Source organism: Crocodylus porosus, unplaced genomic scaffold, assembly GCF_001723895.1.
Source record: "Crocodylus porosus isolate Cpor-Errol unplaced genomic scaffold, CroPor_comp1, whole genome shotgun sequence".
NCBI lineage: Eukaryota > Metazoa > Chordata > Crocodylia > Crocodylidae > Crocodylus > Crocodylus porosus.
The window spans coordinates 24,922,790-24,943,300 of NW_017728931.1; the positions used below are offsets into that span (position 1 = coordinate 24,922,790).

General features: G+C 41.5%; 1 protein-coding gene across 7 annotated transcripts in view; it reads right to left on the reverse strand.

The window, feature by feature from the left end:
* ABCC9 (ATP binding cassette subfamily C member 9) overlaps nt 1–14,018 on the reverse strand; it is a 133,510-nt gene extending 119,492 nt beyond the window's left edge. For 2 of the 7 annotated variants that reach the window (XM_019544421.1, XM_019544416.1), the window contains exons 1-2: nt 10,011–10,202; nt 3,573–3,738 (exon numbers count right to left, since the gene is read on the reverse strand). In XM_019544421.1, the coding sequence (XP_019399966.1) occupies nt 3,573–3,717 (145 nt within the window). In that variant the 5' untranslated portion in view covers nt 3,718–3,738; nt 10,011–10,202. Of the gene's footprint in view, nt 1–3,572; nt 3,739–10,010; nt 10,206–11,492; nt 11,562–13,978 lie in introns of those variants that run through there. The other 5 variants (XM_019544422.1, XM_019544419.1, XM_019544417.1 and 2 more) reach the window with 4 other exon arrangements.
* Between the last annotated feature and the right edge of the window lie 6,493 nt (nt 14,019–20,511).

A 20,511-nucleotide genomic window follows, 5' to 3' on the forward strand; every position in this document is an offset into this window, starting at 1 on the left:
ACGCCCATAGTTTCTCAAATATATCTTTAAATAGCCTTTCTGTAGTATATGTTACCTTTGCATTTTGGTGTAGTATACAGGTTTTAGAGGCATTGTTTTAGGATTAATTGCATACTAGATTATGACCGAGCAAGAATTAGTGGGCCAGGTCTTAGTCCACCTATTGGGTGCCTGAGTAAATTTAGACACTTAAGTGTGATTCTTTCCCATCCTGCTTGAGTCCCTGAAAAAAAGTTATTACACAAAGTGGACAGTTAACCCTCTTGCTCACTGTTTTTTGTAACTTCGTCTTAAAGCTAAGACAAGCATGTGTTACAAAAGTGAACACAATTGGGTTCCTTATGGGTGGAATAGGATCTGGTCCTGTATATATGTATAATGCCGAGCACAATAGAACTCCAGCCCTGATTTGGCCCTTCAGTTGTAACAACTCTTGACTTTGCCACCAGTACGTAATTTGACAATCCATAATCCATGTATATGAATCCTTTGCACTGGACCTACTTTCAAGGCAACATTTCTGAAAAGCTTTATCTAAGCACCTAAATAAGGCTACACAAAGGGGCAAAGTCTGGAAGATATGAAGCGTGTTCAGTAGGGCTGCGTGAAGCTTTGGTCATTGATTCAATTCGGCGAAGATTCGGCCTGATTAGATTTTCCGAATCTGAATCAAATCCAGAGACCCTTTAATCACTCCAAATCGAATCGGAGCCCTCCAAATCAATTCGGAGACATTTGGAAAGATTCAACAATTCAGACATAGACACAACTTTAAATGTTTTTTTCACATACCTCAAAGTACCAGGGAGCTTGTGAATGTTCAGATGGAGCGTCCCATGGGAGCACAGGAGGTGGTCCCTAGTGCACTCAGCAGTGGACCTGGAAGTGGACCAAAAGCACTTCCAGGTCCACCAGGGAGTGCACAGGGGACACCTTCTCGCCCCTGGGCTCAGCAATTGGTGCCTCCTGGATCTTGTGGAACACCTGGGATGCCCCCACGGCTGATCGCTGAGCTGGACAAGCAGGGAAGAGGGGTCCCCCGTGCGCTCGGTGGCAGACCCAGAAATGAGCTGGAAGTACTTCCGGTCTACCTCCAGGTTCATCACTAAGCACGCAGGGCTCCCCCAGCCCCCCCCGCACTCCTGTGGGACACTCCATCCACCCCACCATCATAGCATCCATGATCCACGCCTGGAACATCAAGGTATGTAGAAAAAACATTTAAAGCTGTGTGCATGGCCAAATCGCTGATTCTCCAAAACATCATCAAATCTTCAGATTCGGATTTGGCCAAATCAAATCGGTACAGTGACCCAAATCAACGAATTGAATCACTGTCCCCAATTCAGGCTGAATCTGAATCAAATACAGCCCATTTCCCACACGCCTAATGCTCAACTCTATTTAAAGGCACAGAATGCAACCTCCTTAGCAATGTTTTGTACAATACCATATACGCTTGCTTATAAACTAATCTATGTAAATAACTACACATACTAACACAGACAAATACTGGCAATTTACCTTTCCAATAAGTGAATGCACTTTTCTCAAAAAGTCTTAGACCCAAATGTCTCCTATATAAATATTTCTAAAATAATCTCCTTGGTTTTATTCAACCACAGCTTGACTTTAGGACCATGTCTTCTCTACCTTCAATAAAATATGGCTCAGAAATGTTCGGACTAATGTTTTTTTTTCCATCAGAAAATGCCAAAGCGATGAAATGGGAACTGTTTCAAGATAAAGGTTTGAGTTGATGAATCTCCTGATTTGAAAAAAAAATGCTGGAAAAAATCAAAATTTTTATAACACATCTTTTCAGCATTTTCAAAACCAAAAAGTATAATTTTGGTTTTGTATGGACAAAAATTACTACAAGTAGTATTATTAATGACAGTTATAATGACTATATCTACTTTCTATTATTATTCCTATTAATAATAATAACAATAATGATAATGTAAAACAATAAAAATAATGACTGCAACAATAGTAATAAGAGTAATAATAATAATAAAAATAAAAAGTGAGTAAGAATGCAAATGTTTGCAATCCAATCCTTTTTTTCCAGAGGATTACTTCATGAAGTTTTTTGAGATTTCAACTATTCATCCTGATTTGGAGTTGGAAAAAAATTTCAAAAATCTTTAAAATTCTTGTAGGACAGTAATATATTTTTTCTCAAGTCTACTCATCCAAGGTTTCCTATAAAACCTCCTGAAGCCTTTCCTCCAATCTTGCTTCTTACCTTTTCTCTCACAGTATTCTTTTGATTCATATTTTCAAAGTGGTTGTATAAATGTACATCACATGTCCCAGCTCTCATTTTAGTTTTTGTGCTTACTCATTACTATAGATGTCTGTATGGCTTTTAGCTTCAGCAAAAGCCAAGCCTTTCTAAGCACACATATGGTACATTTTTGTCTCTGGAAACTATATTTTCTTTCTTTTTTTTCTAGAGAGGGTTTTTGCCACAAAAATGTTCCACTTTTGTTTTAGGTAAAGGCAAATATTATATTGGTTTTTAAAAACATATTATGTGTCTATATAGAGCCAGATATCATTTTACTCATGTATATGTTTCACTGTACTAAATGGATAGTTTACAAGTATAAAGAGGAACATGTAGGTAATGTAATGCATTATAATCCCTATTTCTCTGCGTGAGAAAATATGTGTTCTGCTTTGTTCCCGTTACAAAGAAAAGCTGTTTCTTAGAACTATCCAGAATAACAGTGATATATCAAAGAGGTTTACAGCACCTTTTCTCTACAAAGAATTTAAAGTATTTTATAAAGGTAGCAAACTGTTCTGGAGACTGCATATTAGGGAATGTTGGATTAAAATGCAGCAACTCCTGAAGAAGTGAATCAGGAAAGCAACTCTATTTGTGACAGAATAAACAGCATACATTTCATCATCAGACTGAGACTTTATACAAGAAGAGCATGTAAATGAAACTTATTGCACTGTCGAAAATGTTCTAAAGATGTGATGTTCTAAAGACCATCTTCTGCTTTCGCTACCATAGAATAAACGTATTTGCTCTTGCCTAGGTTACAAATGCTGTTATAGGAATGAATTATTGTATCCTTAACATATCATGTGACAGATTCAAGCTGCAAATTTTGGATCTATTCTGAACTCCATCAAATGTGAAAGGAACTCAGATTCACTGTTTTAGCTCTTAACAGCGAATAACGGGGAGAGATGCAATCTACCAAATTCAAATTGGTGAGAGACATCTCCCAATTTGGGATTGATCTCCCAAATTTGAAAGAATCTGGATCTAATTTTGTGGTTTGGATCCATTCAAGTTAAAAATTTCAAGAAATTCAAGAGGATTGGCATCACGTCTTCTGGTTCTAGCACACTTCCATTTAAACATCTCTTCAATGTGCCTCTTTTTTTCCCCATTTTCTCTCTTCCTTATCAGGACTGAAGTAATACAAAGTCTCTAAGTTAAATGGGTTGCACCAGTCCTATGACATAAAAAGACCATCCTGCAATTAGACATATGCTCTACCCTAAACATTTCCAGGGTTAGGAGCTCAGAATTGATGACTCACCAATAAACAAAATTGGAAAGGTGATAAATAACAGGAAGACATGAGGAACCAGGTTGAGAGCATCCACAAAGCAGACATTTCTCAGGACACCAGCACTGATATTATAGGCAGCAGGGTTGTCATTACCACAAAATGCAAGTTTCATTGCTTCCAGACAGCCTTATTGCTACAAATCAGAAGATACAAGAGAAACAAAAAACAGTCAAGGTGATTGCCAAAGTTTTCTATATTCCTTTGAGGTAAATATAAAAATAAAAAGACATGATCAAGGCACTTTTTTTAAAGCAAACTGCAGAATACTTTGATAAGCTTACATGTGATTCTGAAAAGACTTATGCACTTCAAGTATATACATCACTGTATACAAAATTAAAGACTTATTTACTATTAAAAGCATTCAATGACTATACCCTGCAAATAAATGTTAGTCTCCATTTGATCCAATTTTCATCAACCTTTTCTGTGTGCTTAAAGCTAAGGGTGACATTGTTAACATTTGGTGTTCCACATTCTACTGCCATTTGGCCATCCAGACCATTAGATCCAAAGGCCACTTAGATGATGGAACAGAAACAGAATATCACATCCCAACACTACCACAACATGGAGGATAATTTATGCATTACTATTTGTAGGGGGATCAAACTGGACTGAAATTGAAATGTGTTCTTACACACTTCTTCTCTACAACATATGCTATTTACTATATTCATGAATGTTTGTGTTGCTACAATAGCTTTTCTTCAATACAGGGGTGTCAAATGCATGGCCTGCAGGCCAAATCTGGCCTGTGGAACAGTAGCATTCAGCCCACTGATTGTCTGGGAGGCTACTGGAAGTTTGGGCATGGTCTGCCACAAAATTCAGACATGGCCCTGACCCACACTGCCACTTGAATGTGTCTCTGCACTGCTGCCCATTCCCAGACCCATGCTGTCACCCAAACAAAGCACTACCACAATTGCTCCTCTTCATGGTTCTGGCATGCGAGAAGCTCCTCCCCCCGGAGCCGGGCATGAATTTGACACCCCTGCTTTAATATCTAAATTTAAATTACAAATCAAAGGCACTGGAGGTTAAAACTATCAAGAGTCTCAGGGAAGCAAATAAGCGAATTAGCCCTTAGCTGGCTATAATTACCCAAGTGGGTAATTACTCACAGTTAGCCCTAGTAGCTGGCATGCATGTGGTGGCCACCTTACAAGTAGTAGCTCTTTTGGTGTCCAGCAGTCTACTCAAGAGGACCAGTACTTTCCTGTGCAGCCCTAGGCTTCTGACTCCTTGTTCCTGACTCCAACCTGGATCCCTGCTTCCTCACTGGTGACTCCTGCTTCTGGCTCATGACCTTTTCTAGTCCTGATCCCCTGACTTCTGACCCTTTGGCTAAGTACAGACAGCCAAAAATCCTGAGGCTGAATCAATTCAATCTTCACAGAATAATCAAAAAACTGTGTACATTGAACTGATAAGTGAGTGAACAGGCATTCACTTTTGGCTCTGGAAATGCAACCATGTGCCTGAAGTGGCTGAGGCAAGAAGCTGGGAGTACTACAGCATGCCTCCCTTCTTGGCTAGAGAAGACAGCTTGGGCAAAGGCCAGCTCGTCAACCCTGCAGGGTGAGGGTTCGGAGGGGACGGTTTGCAGGTGAGGTATAAAGCATCCTGGGATCCTGGGGGAATGTGAATTGTCTTGAATCTAGAGGGAACCTGGGACAGAAGTTCAATAAAACAAGATAACCTAAATCAGTTAAGTCTGATACTACACCCTTCCAGGTTTATCTTAAACTGGTTCTGGACATTTTCAGAGAAGTTAATGTGCACTGAACTTCTGTTACATTACAGATTTGAACTGGTTTCTGATCACTTAACCCAGTTTATGTGTAATTTCTGTCCCTAGCCTTTAGGGTTGAATGCCAAATGCCCATGTTCTGGTCATTATCCCTGACAGAAACCCACAAAAGCCCCAATTCTCCTGATGTGTTGAAATACATAGGCTAAAAATAGACATTGCTAAATGAAGGGGATCAACTATGCCATGACATGTCCCAGTACAGCTGATCTATTTCATTGGGCAAAACAGATATCACCCGTTGATGCTGTGGTACAATGGGCAAAGGGTTCTCCCAGGGTTTGAGGGACTCGGTCCTGCACACCCTGAGAACTCCCTGCCCTGAATTGGGCCCCTCAAGCCCTGTGAGTGCTTGCCCAAGTTTCCCCACTTACAAAGTTGCACCCTCAAGATCTCCAGGGCACCTCTCTGTAAGCAGGGAAAGATTCACTGCATACCCAGAAGTGCCCCCAGGATCTCTGGGACATGTCTTAGTAAGCAAGGAAAGTGAGGGTTTCCCTGCTTACAAGGCATGCCCCCAGGATTTCTGGGGAAAAGTTGAGTTTCCCAACTTATACTTTTAACTATGCACATACGTAGATCCCACTGAAATCAACAGAACTTAAGTATAAGAGTTTTGGTAAATCAGAACAATAGAGAGTTACATAAACTTCACTACACGTGAATAGGCCAAATCCTTCTTCCTTCCCTGACACAAAAGCAAGCAAGATTTAGCTTGTGAATTGCTGCTGAATAAACACAAAACTCACTTTTAAAAAAAATGCTAAGGGACACTTTAGACTCAAATTTTGACTTTTGCTAAAAGCCAAGACATTAGGAGGGTTTGCAAACCATAATCTCAACAATCTTCCAAAGTTTCAGTAAAAAGATTTTGAAAAATTTAAACATATTCCAAACACAACAGGAAAGCACTGATTGATGAAATCTAGAAACTGAGCATGACTCAGGGTCACAGTAAGGCCCACATCCAGCAAACTTATGCAAGCTCTTAACTTTATGCACAAGAATAATTGAAGTCTATGAAGTTATATTCACTGTTAAATCTAAGTCCTAAATGCATGTGAGATCAAGGCCTAAATCTGATAGAATCCCCATGTAACAGTCAATGGAATTTACTTCTGTGAAGAATTTAACCCCTCATCTATAATCAACTATGTACATGAACCTGCAGTTTTTTTGCCATTGGTGAAATGCAAACCCACAATCAAGCCACATACAGTTAACAGCAAAACCCAAATATGATGTTAAAATGCATTCTGTTCAATTAACTACATACTTATTACCAACACACAAAATGGACTTCTAAAAATATGCATAAATTGTTTGTTTTAATCTTCACATTTCCCTTTAAGAGAACATAACAGTAATGGTAGTCAGACAATATAAAAAGTTGTTGCATCATTTTTTTTGGAAGGTCAGAAGTCCATGGGAATTCTGCTGAGAATTTATTTCCTTTCCCCACAGACAATATGACTATATTCTGAAACAGTTGAGGAGGCTGTTGCAGTTAGGTTGGTTCTGGAAAGCAGGATGAACCTGGGTTCTAATGTATAATGAGTCACTCACTATCTGTGTGGTTTTTGGCTCCTATTAGTCAGCAAGGCCTGATAGTAAGAAACTGGAATCCAGAAATCAAATGAGAGATTTTCCATCAGTTATTGGAAAAGACATGGCTCCGCAAGAAAACAGAATGTTCAAAGTGTGAGATGAGGATGCTCCCTGTTATCCAGAACGTGCCAAAGGTTTATCTAGTCTAGTGCCCTCCACTTGGCAGTGACCAACCCCTGCTTTTCAAGTAAGAGGGAAGACATTCATAACATGCCTAATTTTATAATACTGTTCCAGTAAATCTAGATAGAAAAAAAAAGAATTCAAGGTTTTCTTATGCTAACTGCTCAGGTGCATAAAGCTGGGGATTTTCTGTTAGCTGTACAGAGCCTACGTCACACAATTAGACACTTGCAGTTCTATCGCATAGATCAGGGGTGTCAAACATACAGCCCACAGGCTAAATCCCATAACCTGGCCCTTGCTGCTGCTCATTGATCCACCCACAGAGCTGGACCAGGCCCATATCACATGAGGTGCTTACTAGGAACATTGTGGATTGGCCTGGGCAAGTGCCACACATGCTGGTTCAGGTGTGCAGGCAGAGATGGGCCTCATCTTGCCAGCGGACTGGGCCCCACACCACTCATTCAGCCCATGGGGCCCGCTGAGTTTGACACCTCTGGCATAGATTCCAGTTCAAGCAGCAGCAACAGGGGCTGGAGAAGCACATGAACTAGGAGTTTAACCCCTTGAGGGCCACATGCACCGCAGAGGGCAGTAGCTGGATAGTCCTGATATATATCATAGTGCTCCAGCTTCACTGGTGATTCTACCTGGTTCTACTTTTGTTTCAGAAGAATGTTGCCAAATGGAAAAGGTAGACTCTAAGGGTATTTATACACATGCTCTGGGAGTGAGGGGGCTCCAAGAGTTGCTCTAATTAAAGCGTCCAGAGTGTCACGTGTACCAGTATTCCCTCACTGAAAAATGGCAGTGGGAGAGCTTTGACTAAAGCTCATCAAACAAGTGTGGGCATGCTGATACGCATGACACTGGAGTCTGCTGGAACTGGTAATTAGCACGCTCCAGCAGACACAGTTAATCAAGTCTGCTCCGATGCACTGTAATTACAGTGTGTTGGAGCAGTCATGCTGCACATGGATAGGCCCCCTAACATTTCAATTTCAGTCCAGGGAATGTGTTAAGAGGGAACACCAGCCAAGGGAGAAATTTGACATTATGCTGTTCACTAAATCAAGTGTGAGCTATTTATTGTTTATAGCGGTAGATGTCACCCTTGCAAATACTGGATAATTATTTTAAGTCTTTTTTCCCTTTACATTTAGACTATAAGAAAATTATCAATTAATGGTTAGATACTTAAACTGTTACCTTTACACACGTTCATTACAAAAATCTAGAATTGGCCAAAATTTTTCAAGTTCATTTTTTCTTCCTGAAAAATAGTCTTTTTTCAAGTAATTAAATACCATCAAAGGGGATGAGCAAGCACTTTTAAGGTTCAAAAACAGAGATGCTGGAGAGGTACAAAGAAGTAGAAAAGATAGGCCCAAGATGGTGCGAGAGGCATGTTGCTTCCAGCTCTCCTTTCCTCCATTCTGAAATCTGATGCCTTGCTAATTTACTTTGATGATGGAAGTTATCTTGAAGGCACAGAGACCTTGCAATGTCTAAAAATAAACTTGAAGCCTCTAAACATTTGCAATATCACTCTAAGACTCCCACCAGCTGGCAGGCCAGGCCTTTTTGGGGTGGTGTCAAGGTACAAAATCTCAGTAATGCTGCAGTTAATAGAAACTGATATAAATGAGATTCATTAAATAGCTGCTAGGGAAGAGAAGTTTGAAAATAATGGTTCCAGATTTCAGGAAGCTATGGTGGAAAACAGTCCAAGACAAAGAAATAATAATGGACATGATGTTGCCACTGCCCTTCAAGAATAGTGATTCTCTAGACACAGAGCTAGACACAGAGATATATTTTCTGTAAATAACTGTGAAGATGACAATTAGGAAATGGCAGATACTTTCAGTTCTTCACAGGGAACACCAAGATGGGCTCAAAAATCTTGGGGAATTCTAAAGACCCGATTCTGATTTTCACTATTGATTTCAAGATCAAAGACAAAAAGCTGACTGTTACCAAGAATCCCTTTCCTTTTCTAATACAAACTTTTTTGTTTGATTTATTTCCTCTCCTATAAGTGGTCTGGCTTTGACAATTGGGATTTACTATGATCAGTCCTCTGTCTTAACTGATGCTACAGATCTATTTTATCAAAAATGAGTCTGTACATTTTATATTTTCCTAGTCATTATTTTAACTACACACCTCCACTTTAGGGATATTTCGTAGTCCGATAAATTATTTTAAACCCTGGGATGATAAATTTCTCTATCTGCTCTTCTGTTTTTAAAGCACTTAAAAGTGTATACAAACAGCCCATAGGAAGAATCTCATTGACTTCAATGATTTTTGGATCAGGCCCCAAACACACAGAAGCACACTGCGTATAATAAATGTGCAATGAAATCTAAGATTATAGTTGCAATTGAGCTAAAGACCAAATTAACACTACAAAGTAATTCACATCTACCTTTGGAATTCTCTTTACCATGTAATTATTCTGCCTGTTTATTTCTTTTTTATGTTAGCTCCTTAACCCAGCTATTTGTGCAGCTTGAAATACCAGCATGCCATGCCGTCAGCTGTAAAACAAGCTGCGTCTTAAGATTTCCCACATTACTACAGGACACTTGTAAAATCAATTTAAGAAGAAACTTATCCCTATGAATAACAGCAGAGAGTGGAGCAGTGGCAGGGGATGGTAAAGTTTTAGAGTGTCAGTTTGGGAAGGAAAAGTTATACAGATTTGAGCTGTAATCCCAGGGAAGTGCAAAAAACCTTGTCCCACAGATATAACAGAAAGGACAAGAAGGGGGTTAGTGAAAGATAATAGGGGGGTTGCTGCATGCCCCACTTGTTTACTGAATGTTAGATCAAACTCTGTAACTTACCTTAGTGCACACAAAACACCAAACCAAATGTTCACTCCGCTGTCCTATCTGATCAATATTATTCCGATGACAGGATTTTCCTCCACTTACTGAAGCAGCTCTAAGCTCTGCTGTGGAGTATTTTTAGGCTGGTGATGGGAAGATCAGCTGCTGCCTCCTATCGAGTTTCCAACGTGCATAAACTCTTCTTGACTTTCTTACACGCTAAAGAGGGCTGGAAACTAGGAAGAGTTACAAGCAAGCAAAGGGCACCAATTTTTCGACCCTAAAGTTCCAGCCACAGGATTTCTTCTGCTTTCTTGTATATTCATGTCCCCTAACTCACTGGTTCTCAACCTTTTTCGTATCAGGACCTACTTGCAAACACTGATGGCCAGTCCCATGAACAACACGTGCCAGCGGCGGCTGGGGGGGGCACGGCAGTAGTGGGAGCATGGCGGCTGAAGCGTGGTGGCAGTAAGCAGCAAGATCCCACAGATGCCACTGGCGCTGTCAGAAGCAGCGGGGTGGAGGGTGGTGAGCACCAACCGAGGGTCAGCAACCATTTGCAGACACCACCAGTGGCAGTGGCCAGCAGCGATCGCTGACCACTCGCCAGCAGCAGGGTGGGTGGTGAGCAGCGACTGCCTGCAGGCACCGCCAAGAGTGTAAGGAGTGCACCGTCATGCTCAGGGGGTGCTCGTGCACCTGCATGCACCCCCTACACGTCACCAATGGCCAGTCCTGACCCAGTGCCCCTCACTCCCAACCCACTGCCCCAAGGCCCCAGCCCCCCCACTGTGTGTATGTGGGAGGGAGAGAATGGGGGGCCTCAAGCAGACCAGCCTGCAGGGAAAAAGCCATGGTTTCCCACAATTTTCTCCTTTAAAGGAGAATCTGTTTTTAAAGTTCAATCCACTTTTAAAGGTTGTTCATGACCTTTTCATATATTCTTGCAACCCACTTTTAGATCATAACCCATGGGTTGAGAAATTCTGCCCTAGCTGAAGTAAAAGGGCACTAAGAGGTCACTTTACAATGTACAGATTGTCAACAGATGATTATTCTGAAATAATCAATAAGCCCCAAGATGGTTAAAATTAAGGCATGCAAGCTTCCACTTTTGAATACAATGCAAATAGATAACTTTCTTCAGCCTAATGTTTCCTAAGCACATTTACATTTGAGACTGAAATCTTGCACCATAAGGAAAACTCAGATCTACCTGGAGCATGCCAAGCTTTGGCCCAGGGTCCCCAAATTCTGTATTTTTGCATTTGAAAGCTCGTTTACATTTATCACAGTCATGCAACTGGTTCCATAAACGATGTCACCCCAAAAATCTTTGCCTCTCACATAATTCCTGGACCATTGTGGTTGTAACATCACTCCAGAACAAATCTAGTCATTTTCAGAACACAAGAAGAGGAATTTGAGCAGATGCACTTCTTTGCTTTTTAATTGGAAGAATTGTTATAGTTTGGCTAAAAACAGAAATCTAACTGGATAAAGTTGGATCCAGATATGGCTGTGATGTTTTGCATAGGTCTAGATTTTTTGTTGCATACAGAGCTGCCACATAGAAAGAGATATATAGAAACAGATGCATAAGATAGGTAGAAATAAATACATTAAGTAGTCAGACAGGCAGACTTTATTGTTATGTTATGTTACGTTATATTATTCAACTGAGATACTGAATTTAAAAATTAACAGACTACAGAGAAAAGTTATGTCTTTTTTCCAACGTTATTTAGCTAGGAAGCAACGTGGCCAAAGACTGTCTGTCACAACAGAAATATCTACTCTTATTTTTATTAAGATTGTACAATTGAAGACAAACATTTTGCAACGATTCAGTTGCCAAAGCCAGATTGTTGCCAAAGCCAGGATTGTTGTATTGTATTGTTGCAGTGTAGCATTGTTCAGCTAGGATTGATCATTGTTCAGGGCATTTTGGTAGGAGCAGATACACTTGTTCTCAAGTTACCTACTGAAACCAGAGCCTTATTGCCAAAATTTGACTAGGTCCATCTAACAGGATCATATTGCTGTATATGGTTATTTATGGCATGAATTCTCCAGAATGGACGGGGGTTCAAACTGTTTTGGAGACATTTAAAAGGACTAGATTTGTGCTCTTTTTCTGAGGCTTTCTTTTGGAGGCATGGAGACAAAAATAGGCAGGATCCAAACAGATCCACACAAATCCAGCTTTTATCCTTTTCTTTCTTCCCTGATCTTGTTACCTTGCCAGACAGGGAGAAAAGGCTGCCTATATACATGCTTAGAGGTGGAGCCGCGCACGTTTCAATTAGAGAGGTTCCCAGACAGCCACTCTAATTAAAACTGCTCACCATCATGTGCATTAAGCCCCTGCACATTTTAAAATGGTCGCAGGATGCTTTATCTAAAGCTTATTTGATGGCATTTAGATGAAGCACCCCTGCGGCCATTTTGAAATGCATGGGGGCTTAATACACCTGGCAGTGAGGCAATACTGATGCGTTCCGATTAGAAGGTGGAACAGACTGGATTAATCGAGTATGCTCCAATGCATGACATTTTGAACATGATCGAGCATGTGTATAGGCAGCTACGGCTGGAACCAACCCAGTGCCCCTCACTCCCAGCCCACTGTCCCCAGGTCCCTGCCCCACAGTGTGTATATATGGGAAGGAGTGAATGGGGGGCCTAGGAACTTAAGATCTATAATAAATTTCTTGGGTCTACAAAACTCCCCATTTTTGCTCCACCTACTCACGGCCACCAGAACTTCAGTTACACTAGGATAGGAAAATAATTTGCCACTGGGCATTTTCCTGGCTTTTTTTTTTTTAACTTCAGAGAAAATCGGGGTCTTTTTAAAAGTGTAACATAGGTTTCTATTTTCTGCTATTTATGTATGTTTCACTTAAGAGGATTAAAGGAAAATCCTAAACTGTTCTAGTAATCACTCAAAATATTACTGAGGTCAGGTCATTTCCTGGGATGGAGGCTGGCGGATTAGATTCTGATCTGATCTGATGACATGTTACTACTCCACAGAAAACTGGACCAAGTGAAGTGAAGGACTGAAGCGATGGGAGTCTTTGACATCTGTTCCTTCTGCTCTGCACTTGAAGAACACAGAAGTGGAGAAAGGTGGAAAAAGTAAGAAGCAGACCCTTTGCAGCAGCATTTCTAGGAGAGCTGGGTGGAAATTGTGGGTGGTTTTAAAAAAATAAAATAAAAAGAGCACTTTTAAGAGCTGGATAGTTAACCAAAACATTTCATTCCACATCACACATTCCATTTGACCTAAATTGAATTGTTGCTTGTTTAACTTTTCAGTTTGCTTAACATTTCAGTATATAGATATGGATACAGATATGGGTATAGTTATAGATACACCTATATTTTCCCACTTTCGAGCTGTAGTTGAATTGAAGTCTGAGTCATTCTAAACCCTTTTAACTTCCAGGAGCTTCTTCTAAAAAGCTTTGGGGGATCCTGTGAAATCCCTTAAAAAACTAAGGTGTTCTCAGAACAAAAACTGCAAAGGCTTTGCTGCCAGACCTCAGTCCAGGCAGAAGAGATTCCTCTCAGACCAGTGAATGAACGGCTGTTGCCCGGAACGGCACCCTGCAGACATGCAGAGGAAATTCCAGCCCCCCCTGCCCCGCCGGAGCACGCTGAATCCCACCCGCATCCCGCATGCAGGGAGGACCATTTCCGTCTCAGGTATTTGAGGAGCATTTGAAGGCATGCCTTGCCTGGGAGCTGTGCCACCCTGGCAGCGCGCGAAGGTGGGAGAGATGGGCATGAAGAATCAGCCCCAGGAACCCGTCTCTAGCCCTGGAGCCTGCCCGATGCACCACTACGCTGCAAAAGAAAAAAAAAAAGCTGCCATTTTCCCAGCTCGGGGAAGCAGGTTCCTGCCTGAGCCCGCTCCTCTCCTGCCTCCCCCTGCAGTCGGAGCCCTCCCTCCGCCGGCACAGGAGGCTTACCCCGTGGCGAGGCGGCCGCTGGGATGGCTGTGTGGGGCGGGGAGAGGAGGGCAGCGCGCGGCGTGCGGCTGGCTCAGGGCGGGGGAGCGGGAGGAAGGGGAGGCTGAGCTCTCCGGGCTGCAGGCGGCCACAGGCGCTCCGCTTTGAAGCGCTCCAGTGCACAGCGCAGCCACCGCCTGCACTCCATGCAGTATCTATGCCCCATCATAGCTCCTGAGGGCTGGCAGGGACCTCAGCAGGTCATCTGGTCCAGGGTTTCTCACCCTGTGGGGCACAAGAATATATGAAAGGGTAGCAAGCACGCTTTAAAAATGGATTTTCCTTTAAAGGAGAAAAACGTGGGGAACCGTGACTTTTCCCTTGCAGGCTGGCAGAACTCCAGCCTGACAGGCACCGCTTGGGGTCCCTCATGACCCCACACACTGGGGAGATTGGGGGGGGGGCACTGGTTGGGGACTGGCCATTGATATTTACAAATGGGTCCTGGTACAAAAAAAGGTGGAGAACCACTGATCTGGGCCAGTGGTTCTCAACCATTTTTGTACCAGGATATCAATGGCCAGGCTCCACCCAGCGCCCCTCACTCCCTACACGCTGCCCCCACTCCCTCAGCGTGTGGGGAACCTCAGCTCTGCCAGCCTGCAAAGAAAAAGCCACGGTTTCCCATGTTTCTCTCCTTTAAAGGAGAATCCATTTTTTCAAGTTTGTTGATCCTTTTTTGAAGTTTGTTCATATATTCTTGTGACCCACTTTTGGGTCATGACCCACAGGTTAAGAAACATTGATCTGCTCAAGCCCCTGCTCAAAGGCAGGACCAGCCCCAACTACATCACTTCAGCCAAGGCTTTGTCTAGCTGGGTTTTAAAAACCCCCAGGGATGGAGATCCCACCATCTCCCTGCGTAACCTGTTCCAGTGCTTTACTACCCTCCTAGCAAGAAAGTTTTTCCTGCTGGGCCATGTTATGCTACTGTGCCTATCTCTCTATGCAACCACCACCCCATATGATTACTCTCCCAACCTATAGTGTAGTAATTCTCAACCAGGTGACCGTGAGATCCCTTGAAGGGTGCTGAGATCCTTTGAAGGGTGCCCTGAGGTATGAGGACAGAAGTACACCTCAGGGCACACTTCTCTGACCCCATTGCCCAACACCTCAAAGAGGGTAAGCACTGTGATGAATAGGTTAGTTTTTGAGGTGGGGGGGCTGCTCAGTTGACACAAGTTGTGGAGCGGGCCTCCAGTGGGGGACTACAGTGAGTCTGAGAAGGTTGAAAGCCACAGCTAGGATGACAGCAGACTACAGTACATCCCACAATGTCCCTACACTACATGCCACTACAGTGCAGGGATTTTCAGCCTTTTTAGGTGCAAGCCGTTTGTCAGACTTGAGGTGGTCCCCAGAAAATGCCAGCACTTAGTTTTCACTTGCTTTTTTCATTTTTTTTTTCAGCTCAGAGAAAGAATAGTGTCAGGTATCCAGGTTGTAGCCGTATTGGTCTAGAGGAAAAAGCAATCAGGGCTCATGGACAGAGGTGATATCTTTTAGTAGACGAACAAGATTTTTGCAAAAAAAGAAGTCTTTAATTGCAAGCTTTCAGGCACAAACACCCTTCATCTTTGATTTCTACTCAGGAGAACTTTTATAATCTTTTCTCTGATTCCTGATGAAGAGTGTTTGTGCCCAAAAGCTTGGAATTAAAGAATTTTTTCAGAAATTTTGCTGGTCTAATAAAAGATATCACCTCCGTCCACAAGCTCTGACTGAGAAAAAATAGAGCAATTCTACTGCTGCTGCAAAGACCTCAGACCCCAACAGGTCAGAAAGTTTATATCACTATAGAAATCTTATTGGAAATCTCTGGAGAATTGTGTTTGCAGATCTAACAGTGCTAATGTGGTGTTGCATCCTGTGACATCCTGGTTGAGAATCACTGCTATAGTGAATACCCCACTATGCTTCACTGGAACTATAGTATATTATACTGTCTATACAATATACTACATTGCACTATGCTACACTATACACCACTATTACTGTTGCATTTATACCATACCATACTGCGCTATTCACACCTTACTGTGAATGGACCAGATTTAGATGTGACAAATTTTCCTGTGTTAATTCTACACTTCCTGCTCACTTATATTCCCTTAAAATTCCCTGACATCTTGGTATCCTTTAAATGTATATGTGTATTTGTCAGTTGGTTGTCTATAATGTCAAGCTCTTTCCTTCCCCTATTCTTTACTAAATGTATAGTTACATATGTTTGATTATCTATTCTGTAACATTTTGGTTTTGCTTTCTTATTGTATTTTACTTATTAGTTTATATTTTACTATTTTGTTAGTTTTATTTTATTGTTAGACGAAAATTAATAAATATTATAAACACAACAAAAACTTCCTAACATTAGCTCTGCTTGTAGGTAAGGTAGTTTGCATTGAGATAAATTACATCCTAAGGAGCTGTAAGAAGGTGCAAGATAAAATAAAATGAAGCTAATTGTATACTAACATAGTCCCCTTAAACACAGGCACAGCAGGTGTAAATAGTATCAAGTAGCTCTACAGGCACATACCAGCTTTCTGACTTTTGCCTTGTGCAGAGTGGTGCACAGGCAGAGTGCAGTGGTGCATCACTATAGTGCTGGGGTGCACTGTAGAGAGTCCTGGTCCACACAAAGTTGAAACAAAAACCAAAACCTGGAAGTGGCAGCACCATTTCGATTTAGGCAGCAGTCAGGGAGTCACTTGACTTCATGGCTCATAATCTACCTGATTGCTTCTAAACCAGGGGTGCTCAACTCCTAGTCTATGGGTCAAATATGGCCTGCAGAGAGATGGCATCTGGTCTGCGGGCTTCTGTCCACCCACCATACCCTCCAGCACAAGCTAAGCAAACCCCAGACTGAGCTCCATCCACTCCCTTCCCTTCCTCCCATTCTGAAGAAAGCACTAAAGCTGGGAAGGGCAGGGGTAGGGAATAGTAGCTGCGGACTCAAAGCTACTCTAAAATGCAGCTCAATCCCTGAACCCTCAAGACCCAGCAGCGATTGTGTGTTCAGTCTGGGGTATCACTGTAACTCATGGCACTTCCTGTGAGTAAATCCAAAGAGACATTTTAGAGGGCAGCTCAACAATATTTTGCCACTGTATTAAAAGGTTGAGTTCATAGCACTTCATGCTGAATTTTGCTCATGCTTGCAGTCCTATATTGAACAAACAAATTTCACCTTACTTTTTTAAATTGTTCATTGCTTATCTAACTTTTCCCAAAACTGGCTTACCAAGACAATGTTACTGGAGTATAGAAGACCTAATTCCCAAATCACAATAACTTGGTTGTCCATTTTCAGTACCTGCTGCTATTGAATTTGGGGGAAAAATGCAGAAACCAGCCCCTATTTGAAATATTTTGTCTTTTATATTATTATTCCTGTTTCTATGGGGGAAAGTATTGTTTCTGATTTTGGAAAACATATGCTATACAACCTAAGGGCAACAGAGCAACCTAAATAGAAAGGAAGTCATTAAGAAGAATTATGAGACTATCCCAAACCTCAGAACGCACCAGCAGGAAGTGACAGTGATAAAGAAATAATGCCTGGTGTACACTAGGGACTTGATGGACAGCACTGATATTGCTGTAGCAGTGAAATCCCTGGTATAGCCAATACAACTACCATTTGCGCTAGTGGAATTTAGCCCCGTTTGAAACTGGGTTCAAAATGGTTTACCGAACCATTCTGTTAGGCATCTGCATTGTTGTTGCTGTGGTGGCTGAAATGGGGCTCTTAAAAGCCCTGCTTTTCCTCTCCACTCCTCCTCCTCACTTTGTTTACAAAGCTAAGAACACTAAAATGGCTCTATGGGCATACAAATATAATTATTCTACTCGGAACAACTTAAAATTTTCCTCCAAACTTTACAAGGATGGCATTAGAGGCATCGTGCTAATGCCCGAGAGCCTGAAACTGCAATTAATTTGAGAGTAACTATAGATAGAAGTGGAATTGACGGGCCTGTTTTCAACATCCAATATTACAGAAATACAAAAGTATACACAAAGGATATGTATTGGAAAGTAAATTAGATGTGTAAAATTATTTTAATTATCTAAAGTACTATTAGAACTGTAGGCAAAGACATTTACTTGATTATTCAATATATTCAAATTTTGGAAAATCAAGTTAGGCAAGAGTACTTATTTGATTTTTATGATTTTAACCTAAGGATCAAGCTTAAATGTTGGAAACAGTTTAACGTGTTTACACCATTCACATGTCCTTTCAGTGTAAAGAATGTAAATCCATAATAGCACACATTGTCTTTTTGTTCCTAAAAAAAAATCCTTCACCATATGCAATCCACCCTGCTTCTTCAAAATGTTTCTGTATTTAAACTTTTGTATGCTCCATATTTTTGTTGTGTGTTATAGATTGCCATGAGGAGATGTTTAGAGTTGGTTCAGGAAATACCATTATCCTATTTTACCACATCAAACCAGCAGTCCTTGCTAATTCAAGTTTACCTTTATCAGGAAGCATGACAGGACAGTACCAAGGACTGTTTCTTTTCCTCCACAGAAGTCAATGTGTCAGTAAATCAGATAGGGCACTTAGGAGCTTAATTCCCTTTTAAATTCCAGCATTACTTATGGAAATGACAGTTGACTTCAGAAAACTTTACCCTGCATCTTTTTTCCTCCTAAAGTGTAAAACAAAAACAATCAAACTGAATATAATTTTACAAGTGTTAGCTGGTGCTGTTGTGCAAATTTTGAGACAGCATTCTATGAATCTGATGACAAGAATAATCACAAGAACATATCAGTAACAGAGATGATACTTACCCTTTCTTTAAAACTGACAGACCCTTGTCAGTCCTTGCTCACTACCCACCACAATTCAATAACTACAATTTTACAACTTGTTTCAATAATCTCATATTTTATAATGGAACCAAATTAAGGGAAATTGAATCATTAAAATTGGAGGGAATCACCTTTACAGGACATGTAAAAAGGTGCTTGCTTGCATCATCTCTGAAATCTGACAGCACTGTGTCTACAATAATGTACTTTGGTTTGGTATTTCTGCCAGTACAGCATATTGATTTAATATTTTTCCATAAAAGGAACTTTGTACAATTTTTTACTTTTGTGGAAACCCAGCTTTTTTCTTTTATTGAGGTCAATGGGCCAAATCTTCAGAAGGTGTAAACAGGCATAGTTCTTTGAAAGTTAAAAGACCTCTGTTCATTTACAGAAGGTTGTCAAACTCACTGCATCTCTGGGCTGGATCTGGACCACAGGGATCATCACTGGCCAGATGCATGGTATCAATATCTGTAGCAGAGCTGGCAGCTGAAGCAAGGAGGGGCAGGTAGCAGCACCAGGGGAGCAACCAGCAACAGTGATGGGTCTGGCAATTGTGGGACAAACAGCTGCAGACCAAGTAGCTGCTTGCCACAGTGGAGGCAATACAAGTGGTGAGGTAGGCAGCCACAGAAGAAGTGGCTGCAGGGCTAGTGAGGCTGCATCAGCACAGCCCTTTCTTTTCCCCCCTGTCATTAGCATCCATGTCCAAATGGATCTAGCCTTTGGGTCATCTGTTTGACAGCACTAATTTACAGCATTCGAGGCAGAAGTCCACAAGGAGTTTTTCTTAAAGGCAAGCCACCAAGGTAGCCTGCACATGGGCTGTGTAACTTCATACTAATGCTGGGGTCTGCAGCTCCTTGCTCTAGCTCCTTGGTTGGAATAGCTTCAAGGACAATTAGAGGCTACAATGGAATCCTGCTGCCAGCCTTCAATCAGCAACAGATGTCCATGAGAACTCTGTCTCCCTGAAAGGAGTCTTCACATGGTGCCACACATATTCAGGACCATGTGATCCCTTCCTTGGACAGGATGCATGAATATTGTCTTATTTCACTGCTGCCTATAGGCCAGTTTACCTCTTCCCCATCTATACGTCCCTTTTCCCTGTGAAAAGCTCTTCAGGCCTGTGAAGGTTCCATGGAGTGTCAGGAGTCCTAATTTCTACCTGTATATCACTAGACAATGTTGCTTTTCATTCTAGTTTTGTAATGACTACTTCTGTTAAACAGAACTTTCCAACAGATTCCTAAGGACAATTAGAATGCAAAACTTAAATTACAGTTTTCCTTTGCAGTGCCTTTCAGTGTTGAGCTTGCAGTATACTCAGATTTATACTGCTGTGGATTTCTAAGCTGGAAGTTCTCTGAGTACAGTTCTGATTTAAGCTTTGGGAAACAAATGCTGCCATTAAAATGAAATTTATAAAGAAAGAAATATTTGTTAATGCATTTGGTTATCCCTCACTGTCTAAATTGGTGAATGATGGATATGTAGCACAGGTAATTTAAATGAGAGCATAGACCTAGTTAAGCTATTGGGCCTGATTTCTATTGTCCTGCGTTTTATGTTATCAGCTACACCTCTGCCTCATGGGTGTAAAATGCTAGCATTCTTATTTGTAGTATTTTGTGCTTTGCCTTCATTCT